General features: G+C 44.5%; 1 protein-coding gene across 2 annotated transcripts in view; it reads right to left on the bottom strand.

Moving 5' to 3' along the window:
- Window positions 1-12,815, bottom strand: part of Kiaa1549 (KIAA1549 ortholog) — a 184,003-nt gene that overhangs the window by 168,276 nt on the left and 2,912 nt on the right. For both annotated transcript variants that reach the window (XM_023712842.1, XM_023712843.1), the window contains exon 3: window positions 8,406-8,670. In XM_023712842.1, coding sequence (XP_023568610.1) covers window positions 8,406-8,670 — 265 coding nt within the window. The remainder of the gene's footprint in view (window positions 1-8,405; window positions 8,671-12,815) is intronic.

Below are 12,815 nucleotides of genomic sequence, written 5' to 3'. Positions count from 1 at the left end.
TGTATCAAATTACAACATACAGGGCCAGCCAGATAGCTCAACAGATGAAAGTGCCTTAGGCAGAGTGAAGCAGCTGGGGTTCCATACCCACATGCAGTCCTGGTCCCACCTCTGGGGCATGCTGAGGTGTGATTGAGACTAGGCATGGTGGCGCACGCCTGTAATCCCAGCGCTTGGGAGGCTGAAAACAGGAGGATCACTATGAGTCAGATTGGCATGGTAAGACCCTGTAGACCTTGTACTAAATACATTTTTAAAAAATTACAACATACATACATAAAATATAATAAATTTTATTAATTCTTGTATAGATATATACCAAGTAGGAAAAATATACATTAAAAGAACATACAGTCAGCTAGAGTTTATCTCAGAAATTGAAATATGTTTCTTTTTTTTTTTACATTTATTTAGTGTGTGTGTGTGTGTGTCCAGCTCAGCCCACCAGGGGGCAGGGCTGGCTGGCATGTGGTGCTGGGGGATCGAACCGCGGTCCCTGTGCTTTAGCCAAGCTTGTTCCAAGTAGGTGCTTTAGACCACTGAGCCATCTCTCCAGCCCCCGAAATATGTTTCAATATTATGAAAATCTTCAACATAAGCAATGATATTAGGTGACTTAAAGGATAAAAATGATTATATCAAAAGATACCAATTCATTTTATCAAGCTTTTAGCTTCTGACAAATAAAGATATTATTTCTCTTATTGTAAAAAAGAATGTTCAGGCCCGGGGAGATAGCTCAGTAGAATAAGCACTTGCCTGGCAAGCACAGGGTCCTGAGTTCAATCCCCGGTACCACAAAAACAAAACAAAAAAAGAACGTTCATCTAAAACCAACAATTAACTTCATATTTAATGAAGAAATATCAAAAAATATTTTATCACAGTTTGTATTTAACACAAAACAACAGACATACATAAGAAAATCTTTTTTCAGCTGTGATTTTATATTTAGAAAAAAACAAATAGGCTGTTAACAACTGTTCACTAAAAAATAAACACCTTAAAATTAACTAAAGACAGAGATTCCCATACTGAGTAGCAATACAGCTATATAACTAAAGGAGGAATTAACATAATAAGGAACTTATAAAGCCTAGGCAAAAATAATAACAAAAGAAAAAGAAAAACCAAGAAACATATCGACAATGAAGAGACTTAATCCATGGTGGAAATAATTAGTTATAAATCTTTTTTTTTTTTTTTTTGGTGGAACCAGGGATTGAACTCAGGCCCTTGCGCTTGCCAGGGAAGTGCTTATTCCACTGAGCCATCTCCCCGGCCCATAAATCTTAAAGAGTGAACTTTAGCAGAACTGGGGATTGAACTCAGGCCCTTGCGCTTGCCAGAGAAGCGCTTATTCTACTGAGCCATCTCCCCAGCCCAAGAGTGAACTTTAGACCAAGACAATCAAACTGAAGCAATGAAGAAGATGTTTTCCTTATATAAAATACTCATTAGGGAAAAAAGTATTTTGACTGTTAAAAAAAGTGGAGGTAGAAGCCCAAACAAACAATACTTATTCAAGCAGATTCAAATACTGAGTTTAACTCACTATGTGGCAAAAAAAAAAAAAAAAAAAAAAAAAAAAAAATCTTATTTCCAAACATCAGAATTACCAGGAAGAATAAGTAATGCTTTTTGCTTAAAAGCAGGACATAAAAACAGAAAACACTGCAGTGTAATGTAGGACGCCCTGTACCAGCCACCTCACTGGGGTCTGGAAAGGCCAACCAGTATATTGATTATCATTTTGCCAGATATTGAAGCAGACAGAGAGATATAGCTCAATTAAAAGTGAATAATGTGGGGGGCCAGAGAGATGGCTCAGTAGAATAAGCTCTTGCCTGGCAAGGACCAGGACCTGAGTTCAATCCCCGGTTCCACCAAAAAAAAAAAAAAAAAAAAAAAAAAGTGAATAATTTAAAATCAGGAGCTCCTCATAAAAATCCAGATCTCTGTGCTCTTTAGAAAAGCCAGACAACTCTACAAACTGGAAACCCCTTCCAGATGCGAGGCAGGAGGCAGCGCCCTGTCGGATGTCAGACACTACAGCCCTTCTGGTCTTATCTTGCTCCTGTGTCTATTCCATGCAGGCTACGTCATTCCTTCAACTCACCATGGGCCGGGGAGATCGCTCAGTAGAATAAGCAGTTGCCTGGCAAGCACAAGGTCCTGAGTTCAATTCTCAGTACCGCCAAAAAGACAAACAAACAAAAAATACCTCACCTTCCTGCTCCCTGTAGGATTTGAATTTAGGACTCTTGTTCTACATGACTCTTTCTCTGTCAGCATCAAGTCAGTGCCTAGTGACAAGCCAAGTCTGCGTATTGTCCTGTACCCTTTTTTGTACCCAGGAAGGGTTCAAAAAAGCATTAGGATTAGATATGGTTTTAAAAGATCACCCAGGGGCCAGGGAGATGGCTCAGTGGAATAAGCGCTTCCCTGGCAAGCACAAGGGTCTGAGTTCAATCCCCAGTTCCACAAAAAAAAAAAAAAAAAAAAAAAAACCACCAAAACAAAACAAAACCCAGACAGCTGGTTGGAAGTCAGGAGCAGACCCAGGAAATCTACAAGTCCTTATTTTATTGCAAATGAGGCCAAGCTAGCGTGATGCAGGATGAGAAGCCCACCTACCACTCTACCACTTCCTATAAAAACCTCCCAAGTCAGGAAACTGAAAACTGGTGTGAGGCACCTGTTAGGACATACTAGAAGGGTGCATGTGGCCGACGAGGAAGGGAAGGAGCATTAAGGGTGCTTTGCATTTTTACTGGGAGCTCTTAAGGAACAAGCGGACCTAGGGCAGCTACCCCACTTCCTGTACTCAGGCAGCACCAGATAACGAATCAGTGACAACAGCCTGAGGAAAGAAGGAAATAGTGGGTTAGGCAGGCAGTATCCACACCCTGGCTGTGGGCAGAGGCCCACCTGTTTGAGCACCCATCAGCTGCCTGCAATAACTAAGGCAGCTTCCCAGCAAGACGGGCTGTGTGAGTCTGCCCCTCTTCCAGCTGGCTCCCTGCCCTTCACACCTGAGCTCGCAACTACCCCTGCCAGTACTGGGGTGAGCAGCAGCCGTGGTCTGCCGAGCAAACAGCAGAGAAGGGAGAGCACAGGGGAAGTTTCTTGGGGGCAACCTCCCTCCTCCACCACTGAGTAACCCACCTGACACAATGAATAGGAGAAAAAAAGGTACAGGACAATACGCAGACTTGGCTCGTCACTAGGCACTGACTTGATGCTGATAGCATCCAAAGGAAGAGGAAAACAAAAGGCGAAAGAAAATCCATCCTTGAGCATTTCGGCCAGAATATGTAAATTTGTAGAATCTTGTTCAAGACGTGCAGCTTCATCTCACAAGCCCAGTAAACAACCAAAGAAAACACCTCAAGCTCTAAAAGGTCATTCTCTCATGGCTGGGTCGTGAGATGAATGTAAAAAAGATACAGAAGAATGATTACATGAAATAATTTCATCAAACAAATACCATACAATTCAAATAAAATGGAATAATACAGGATTGAATAAGATATAATAACAGAGGGCCGCGGAGATGGCTCAGCAGAGATAGCTCAGAACACAGGAGGATCACTACAAGTCCGAGCTGTATAGTAGTGAGACCCTATACTAAATACATAAAATTTTAAAAAAGATATAATAACAGATTACAGAGCGCCAATAACTTCATACACAAGAACATAACTGTAAAATATATAAAAAGAACACAGGTCGGACATGGTGGCACACACCTGTAACCCCAGCACTCTGGAGGCTGAGGCAAGAGAATCACTTTAAGTTCAAGGCCAGCATGGGCTATAAACTGAGTTCAAGACCAACCTGAGCTATACAGTGAGACCCTGTTTGAAAAACAAGCAAACAAAACAAAACAAAACAAAACAAAAAAAAAACAAACGCAATAATGTAAAGTCCACCAGATATCTCAATATAAACAACATACGTTTCTACCCCATGCAGTTTCCATTAAAGGCTTAAAATGGCTTACAACGAAAAGCCATCACAGTAAAGTGATGAAGTGTAAATCACCATAATAATAAAATGTAAAAATACTGTTTGAGAAAGCACCAAGACTGGGGGATGTGGTCTAGTGCTAAGACACTAGAGCTGGGAAGAAGAAAAAAAAAAAAAAAAGCAAGAAAAATGAGAACTAGAAAAAAAGAGGCTGAGCAGGAGGAGGACAAGCAAAATATGCAGAACATGAGGCTTTCAGAAATACTGTTGCTGGCAACCACTGTAGAGGGTCACCGTCCGTGTTAGTACCCACTGAGGTAAGACACTCTCCCTGTGAAAAGGAGTCATACATTCTTTCTCCCACCAGAAAGAACAGTTCACGATAAAATTTCCCTAAATCAAATTACACCCCGCTATACTCACTATGTCGTCCCTACTTCTTAAGTTTCATGTCATTAGGGAACAGGGGTTTTTTATTATTATTATTATTATTCATTTATTTTGTGGAACCAGGGATTGAACTCAGGCCCTTGCACTGGCCAGGCAAGCACTTATTCTACTGAGCTATCTCCCCAGCCCCAGTTTTATTTATAAAGCCCTTTCTCCAGCTGGGTGGGCTGGTGCCATGCTGTGATCCCTGCACTTGGGAGGCTGAGGCAGAAGGATCATCGTGAGTTCCAGACCAGCCTGGGCTACAAAGTGAGCTCAAGGCCAGCTGGAACTGCATAGCAAGACCCTGTCTTAAAAAGACACGCGCGCGCGCACACACACACACACACACAGAGCACCTTATCCAATGACGGGAGAGACCTTATTATAACAAACACAACAGAGTGCTGCATCAGCTGCGGAGCCTTGATACAGAGCTCAGCACATCTCTGCAAGATGGCAAAGCCCACGGTGGGGGACAGGGAGGAAGGCAAAGTCAGCACGACCCAAGAAGGTTTCAGAGATTTCTCAGGCTCCATCCCTGTTCACAGAAAGCAAAGATCCAATCTGGGGGGATGGATGGCCTGCGCACCCTTCAAACTATAGCAGGTGGGCTTTGGTAAAACCTCACTAAAAGATGCCAAGTAGACAGGCGAGGTAGAAATCTCTGCTGAGAACCCCAAGACAATTTGCTCTGTAGAGCTGGTTGAGAGTGGGACCCCCAAAACTTGGCTTTCGCAAGCACAGAATGGTTGACACCCTCTGAGAGTATTAAAGGCCACCCCATATTAGCACGGAGGGAGGCTAGCCAACAGAAAACCATGTAGAAAATGCATTCATTCAACACCGACGGGATGCAGGGGCTCTGAATGTTACTAAGAAGACAGCGTTGTTTAGCACCCATGTGCTGAGCAAAAGTCAAAAACAGTTCTATAAATTCAATACTGTGCTGATTTTATAAAAAGTTACATTTAAAATTGGTTGGAACAGAAATGTGCCATAACAAGGGGGGGTAATGAAACTATATTAAATGAATACATGCAAAAAATAAGATTATGTATAACATGTGAACAAGCACAGAAAGAAGCTTCTCAAACAGCTAAGTAAAACCTTGGGAATGAGGCATACGCACCCCATGATTATCACAGTGTAAACCGTGACTGCGGCTAGGAAGGTCTGCAGATATCAGCCCCTTTCGCATGCTGGCCCAGCAGGCTGGGGAAGGAGCTTAGAGGGCCCTGAGGCTTTGCACTCAAATTGTGCATGCAACCTCAGCTCCAAATACCCATCCATGTTCTCCCTTCCATCTCTAAGCACTGAGGTAGGTGTCACTGGGGCACCAGCAGTGACTGAGGAATGCATGGTCGTGGACTAGCGCAGCAGCAGACACCTCTCTTTCAGGTCTTCCCGGCCCGACGCGCAGCTTCCCACGGCTCCGATGCCCTGCAGAGGTTACCTGGGCGCAGCCTGGCAGCTGACCGAGCAGCGCCAGGGACCGGGGCCCTGGCTTCTGCAGCCCCAGCGGGCCGGGCTCCTCGTTTCTCAGGGCTCTGTGGATGCGCAGGGGCAGCAGCCCAGTCATCTAAGACGAAGAAACAGGTGAGCTTTCCCAAAGCAGCCTTGTCTCAGCCCATGTGTCTGTTGACGTACATAAGACTCCCAACAACCTAGGCTTCCAGAGTTTGTGTCTTCTGGATTGAAATACACAATTGATACATTTATTGTGATTGACATATTGAAAATGTCATGTTAGCAAGCAGAAAGTCTCTATTACATACTTGAGATTTACTGAAGACCACGTGATGGCAGTGGCAGCCCCTGGGCACAGAATTAGGGTCTCTGCCCCCACTGAGGGGTCCTTTGACAGCTGCTGACCCTGGTCTATGTGGAACCCTTCTTAGCTTCAAATCTGTGAAGTCTACCACTAATGTCCCACCCCAAGAAAACTCTAGATTAAGAGCTCAAAGCCTCTGACTTTGGCAACTTAGTTTTCCTTGTTGCTTGTTTGTTTGAGACACTCTTGTCACTAGTAGGTAGTTCAGCCTGGACTGCAATGCACTGTGATCCTCCTGCCTCAGCCTCCCAAGTGCCAGAACTACAGGCATACACCACCACACCCAGCTGAAGGTAGTTTGATTTTCTTGCCAGCAACTCTCCCTAATCCACCACTCACATATTTTCAACTATGAGAAAATGTAATAAGGTAAGTAATTAAGGGAACAGCAAACCACATTTTGCAAGGCTTAAAAAATGTTACAGGGTGGAACTATGTCTTGCATGTTCTTGTTTGATCCCCAGTATACACACATACAGCAAGAGGGGAAGATGGTATTGTACAAAGAAAAATTTATGACATAAAAATAATGCTATTTGAAACACAATTAGATGAGTGTTTGCAAAGGAACAAGACCGAAGTACCTACAGTAAGATAATTGTTATGGATTACAGTAAAGAGAATCAGTTCTAATTTTCATTTCTAGTCTGTTTTACAAATTTTTTGGTTATGTGGTTGAAGTTACTTAAAGGTGAAAAATGTGCTAGATGTCACCGTGCAAGTGTGTAATCCAAGCACTCTGGGAGGCTGAGGCAGGAAACCTGCATGCTCTGTTTCATCTTGGCCAACTTAACAAAATTTCATCTCAAAATTAAAAATTTATTTTGACAGATTAAAGCGCCCGCTTATGCAGAGCACAGCGGCCAGGGTTCGATCCCTGGTGTGCTGTGCTAGCCCCAGTCCCGGGTGCGCTGAGACTGCAATTGAGACTGGGCGTGGTAGTGCACACCTGTAATCCCAGCACTTGGGAGGCTGAAAACAGGAGAATCACTACAAGTCCAATCTGTGTAGTTAGACTCTGAATACCCTGTACCCTGCAGACCCTGTAGTAATTACATTTAAAAAAATAAATAAATAATAATGAAAAAAGTTAATTTTGATCCCCTGCATGCCTTGTGCTGGCCACACCCCAAGGACATGCTGAGACAAGACTGAGACTGGGCGTGATGACACACCCCTGTAATCCCAGCGCTTGGGAGGCTGAAAACAGGAGGATCACTGAGTCCAATCTGTATAGTGAGACCCTGTAGATCCTATACTAAATACATTTAAAAAATGATAATAAATAATAAAATTAAAAATAAAAAAGGACTGGGATGTTGTTTACTGTGAAGGCTTTGCTTTCCCCAGTCCCCTTCCCCCGCAAAAAAAAAACTTTAACAAAAGAAAGCCATACGTCCCTTACCCTTACATTTCCACCTGCCACCCCGTCTCCTGTCACTGTCCCATCTCCTTCCTGGCCTCCAAACTGTCCAGGAGCCATGCTGTTCAGACATTTAGGCAGAGTCTAAAGTGGTGGTGTCCCCTCTTCCTTGCCTAGACCGCAATTCTACCTAATAAAATGTTGACCGTCCCACGATTCCCAGACGAAGCTGCAGCTCACGCAGGAAGGCCTTCCTCCTCAGGCTCCCTTCCAAGGGAGGTCCTGATTTCTTTACTGCACATAGCGCCTGTTATGGTTTGTGTCTAGTTTTCCCCCCAATGCCTCATGTTGGCGCCGCTGGAGGACCAGTGAGTAGCTTGAGGGGTGGGGCCAGAGGACCAGGGCAGGGCTTAGGGGGCGGGGCCAGAGAGCCAGGGCAGGGCTTGGGAGGGTCAGATGACCAGGGCGGGGCTTGAGAGCGGGGCCAGGTGACCAGGGCAGGGCTTGAGGGGCGGGGCCAGAGGACCGGGGCAGGGCCCGAGGGGTTGAGACCAGAGAGGTGTGAACCGTTAAAGTGGCTAGCCTGTGCTTTCTCAAACATGTGTGGAGAGGGTCATCCTGGACACCGCAGCACCCCAGCCTTTCCCCCAGTGTCTAGAAACCTCCAGTGACTGTGAGCTAAATAAACCTTTCCTTCCCTCATTTTGAGATTCGGGTATTTGTCCCAGCAACAAGAGAAGAGTAACTAATACAGTGCCTCAAACCCCCCTCACTGCACAGCACCCGTTCTCCCTCTGCCTCACTCACCTCTGCGTTCGAGCCTCTGGTGCAGTTTCATATGCTTGTAGGCAGCGATGATCTGAAAATTCATGACGCTTGGGACGCTCATTCCTTGATCCTGCAGCAGACTCAGGGCGGCGGCGGCAGGCGCTAGCTGATGGGACCTTGTGCAGCTCGGGGATCTGCACTCCCCCCGGACAAAGGCTCTGCAGACGTGGAATTTGTGGCACTTGTCCTTGAGGTTGCAGTAACCATAGAGGGGGTCACCGCCTTTGTTGTACAGCAGACAGACCTGGAGGAAAGGAGGCAGCACCTGAAAGGTGAGTTTTCACTGCATCTTTTCCTCTGAAAATCATAGCTTCTCTAATTAAAGTTCGCGTTAAGTGGCATCCTTTCTGTTACTGCCTTGATTGACCCATGTTTACAAGTTACAGCGTGGTGTTTTGATACAGATATGCAATGTGTATACATTGTGGGTAAGCGCCTGATCGCAGTAAGCGGTCCATCAGTCTACTCAGACATACTAAGGTGTGATTAAAAAAAAAAATATGGTACACATTTAAATTTTCAAAATTAAGCGGGGCATGATGGCGCATGCTTGTAATCCCAACACTTGTGAGGCTGAGGCAGAAGGAGCCCAGAGTTCAAGTCCATCCTGGGCTACATAGCAAGGCCCTGCCTAAAAACAATGAAACGATGACAGTAAAAGATGCATAGGCATTAATTCCCTTCAAAATTCTTCCCCTTGCTTTGAATACCCTTTTCCCATCGTTCCTGTCAATCTCCTGAAGCAGTTCTAGAAGGCTCTTTCTAGCATGTCTTTAGTTGCGCTCTCCTGGCTGCGGCAATGCAATGCATCAATTCAAAACTCTTTTCATGGGGCCGGGGAGATGGCTCAGTGGAATAAGTGCTTCCCTGGCAAGCGCAATGGTCTGAGTTCAATTCCTGGTTCTGCCCAAAAAAAAAAAAAAAAAAAAAACAAAAAACTCTTTTCATGATCATTTGATTTTGCAAAAGAGGCACATCTGGTCACACAGTGGCAGATCTGGGAAGCGAGGTAGATGAGACAGCGTGGTGCTTTTAGGAGCCCATTTTCTACGGAATGGACTGGGTAGGAACATCCCATTCTTTTTTTTTTTTTCTTTTTTAATCATACCTGCTAAAGACACTTGGTCAAGAGGATTTTCAGAATTGGTCCAAAAACTGGTAAGAGCAGGGTGGGGCTGTGCACATATATAATCCCGGCACTCGGAAGGCTGAGGCGGGGGACTAGCAATGAGCTCAAGGCCAGCCTGAAGCATGTAAGGCTTTGTCCCAATAAATCAAAGAAAGAAAGAGAAAAGAGACAGACAGACAGACAGACAGAGACTGCAACTGCTAGGCCATATGATGGTTCTGCTTTTTGAGAAACTGCCACACTGTTTTCCATAATGGTTATCCTGACTTGCACTCGCAACCAACCACGTATGAGCATTCCTCTTTCTTTGTACCTTCACAGGCATTTGTTGGTTTTTGGTAACAGCCAGTGTAAATAGACTGAGGGGATGCCTCGAGGTAGTCTGAATTTGTACTTCCCAAACGGCACCTTCTGATCATCCAGAGCTGTTAAAATCTTAGGGTGATGCCGAGTACTGCTGCCCCCCGAGATCAGTCTAGCTGCTGCGGCATTGGCTGCTAACCACTCACAGCTGCTGCTCTGGGACCTTAGACCCTAAGACAACCTGATGTCCTCCCTAAAGCCTACAGCCAACCAGGCACAACTGTGGACACCCAAAAGGCTGGCCCTGCCACGGCTCCAGCAATTGCTGAGTACAGTTTTCACCCCATAGTTCCCCCATGCTCCCAGGCCAGGCCAGGCCAGGCCAGGCTTTAGCTTCCTGGTCCACTTTCCTTTCTGCTTCCTGCTTCTCTCTCTCCCTTCCACAGTTCTCTGAAGAGCCCTCCTTCAGCAGGTCCCCTGAACCTCAATCCTTCCCTCACACTCTACTTCCAGTTAAACCAACCTCCACGGGGAGCACTAATGTGTTGATTCTGACCTAGACAAGCATCATGAGGGACAACTACGGTGAACTGGTCTGTCCCAGGCATGCCAAGGACGTGCGCACAGGGACCTTCATGGTGATACAGCAGGTCACCCTCCCGAAGCCACTCACCAGACAAACTCATGCCACAGAAAGATGGCAGCTTGTGTGAGAAACTCAAAGGATAAACAGAGGACAGATATTAGGAGGAAGAACTCTAATGGGAAGGGAAACAAGGCATGGTGGAGGGGAAAGAGGAGGAAGAGAAAAGGATTTTTCTTTAAAAAAAAAGAATGGAAGGGGGGACCAGGGAGATGACTCAGTAGGTTAAGTGCTTCCCTGGCAAGCACAAGGGCCCGAGTTCAATCCCTGGTTCTGCCAAAAAAAAAAAAAAAAAAAAAAAAAAGAATTGAAGGAAAAAATGGATATAGAGCTGCTGTAAATGGGGAAGGAAAGAAGGGGCTAAAAAGAAGGGAGGGAAATGGGAAAAAGCAATTCAGATATATTACGTACACATATAAATTCCCTATGATGAATGGGATCATTGCGTATGACAAACATGCACTAACGAAAAAATAATATACAAGATAAAATAGGGCTGAGGAGATAGCTCAGCAGTCTAAGCTCCTGCCTCACCAAGTGCGAGGACCTGAGTTTGATCCTCGGTACCACATGCTGTGTCAGCCCCAGAACCTGGTGTGGTGGCACACACCTATAATCCCAGTGCTGGGGAGGCTGACACAGAAGAATCACTACGAGTCTGAACTGTGTAGTGAGACCCTGTATTGAAAACAAAAATAAATAAATTAAAAAAAAAAAAAAAAAGGCTGAGTATGTAGTTCAGGGTGAAGGCCCTGGGACCAATTCCTAGTACCACCACCACCACAAAAATATCCATCTGGCTGGGCATGGTGGCACATTCCTGTAATCCCAGCACTCAGGAGACTTGAAGCAGGAGGACTGTTGTGAGTTCAAAACCAGCCTGTGCCACAAAGTGAGCTCAAGGCCAACCTGAACTGCATAGAGAAACCCTGTCTCAAAAGGATGAGAGAGAGAGAGAGAGAGAGAGAGAGAGAGAGAGAGAGAGACAGACAGACAGACAGACAGATAGACACAGAGAGAGAAGGAAAGAGAGGGAGACAGAGACAGAGACAGAGAGAGGAGGAGAGATTTTTTCAACTCTAAAGCATCTTGGAAAAATAAAATCTAACTTCTGGTTTTTCATCTACCAAAAAATAAAACAAGAGAAGATAAAAATGGTGAGAGAGCCCTCCTATGCGTCCTGCTGGGACACAAAAGGAAATACAGCCCTCCAGGTTTCGCCATCGAAGTCCGACCCTCAGTGCCTCTTAGTCAAGGGCAAATGGGATGCTTAGTCCCCCTAACAATGTACCACCTTTAAAAATTCTTGCCGTAAAATCAAGCATTTAATTGAACCTCAAGGTCATCTTAGATACTCTCAGGGGACAGAGGTATTTGGCGATATGACAGTGAGATATTATGTGACAGGTATTAAATGATCCGATAAGAGTGCAGTCAGACAACCACCTTTAAAATCAAGCCATTCCGTCTATGAATGTGATGTTATTTCCTAAAGTGAACTCTGAATTTTAATGCAATTTCAACTTTTCTATGAAATAGTTTTAGGAGTTGAAGTGATCCTAGAGCTTATCTGGACAAAAAAAAAAAGGAACTGATTAAACATGCAGAAAAAGAGAGCAAAGGGCACAGGGACTTACATGGTAAAATAGAAACTATTTTCTTTCAAGAGTAGGAGACTTGATCAAGAATATATAAAAGATCAAGGAGAATAGGTGCACCAAACCTAGTACAAAATTTATAGTAATCTGTTCCTTAGAGCTGTTAGAACCTGAAGGAGGAACAGAGAGATGTAAAGCATACAAAGTTTCTGTTGGAATGGATCAGTTGTGGATACCTAATCAATGGCAGGATGAACACAGTTTATTTAAAGCTATTTATACTGTATATTGTGTACAGTATATACTATATAGCGTATTTGAACGCTGCCAACATAGATATCAAGGGCTGGGGATATAGCTCAGTGGCACAGCGCCGGACTGGCTAGCAAGAGGTTGTAAATTAACTTCAAGTACCCCCCCAAAAAGATATTAAATGTTCTTATTACTCAAAACTATGAAGTGATGGAAAAAATATATACATATACATATATTTTGGTGGAACCGGGAATTGAACTCAGGCCCTTACACTTGCCAGGGAAGTGCTTATTCCACTGAGCCATCTCCCTGGCCCCAATGATGAAAATATTAATTGGCATGATATAAAAATATATGAGATCACACTGTCCATCAAAAATACACAATTTTGGGGCTGGAGAGATGGCTCAGTGGTCTAAAGCACCTACTTAGAACAAGCTTAGCAAAGCATCAGGGACCGC

Source organism: Octodon degus, unplaced genomic scaffold (assembly GCF_000260255.1).
Source record: "Octodon degus isolate 3935 unplaced genomic scaffold, OctDeg1.0 scaffold00027, whole genome shotgun sequence".
Lineage (NCBI taxonomy): Eukaryota > Metazoa > Chordata > Mammalia > Rodentia > Octodontidae > Octodon > Octodon degus.
The sequence above is the reverse complement of the archived record's forward strand: the minus strand, read 5'-3'. Positions and strand labels throughout refer to the sequence as shown.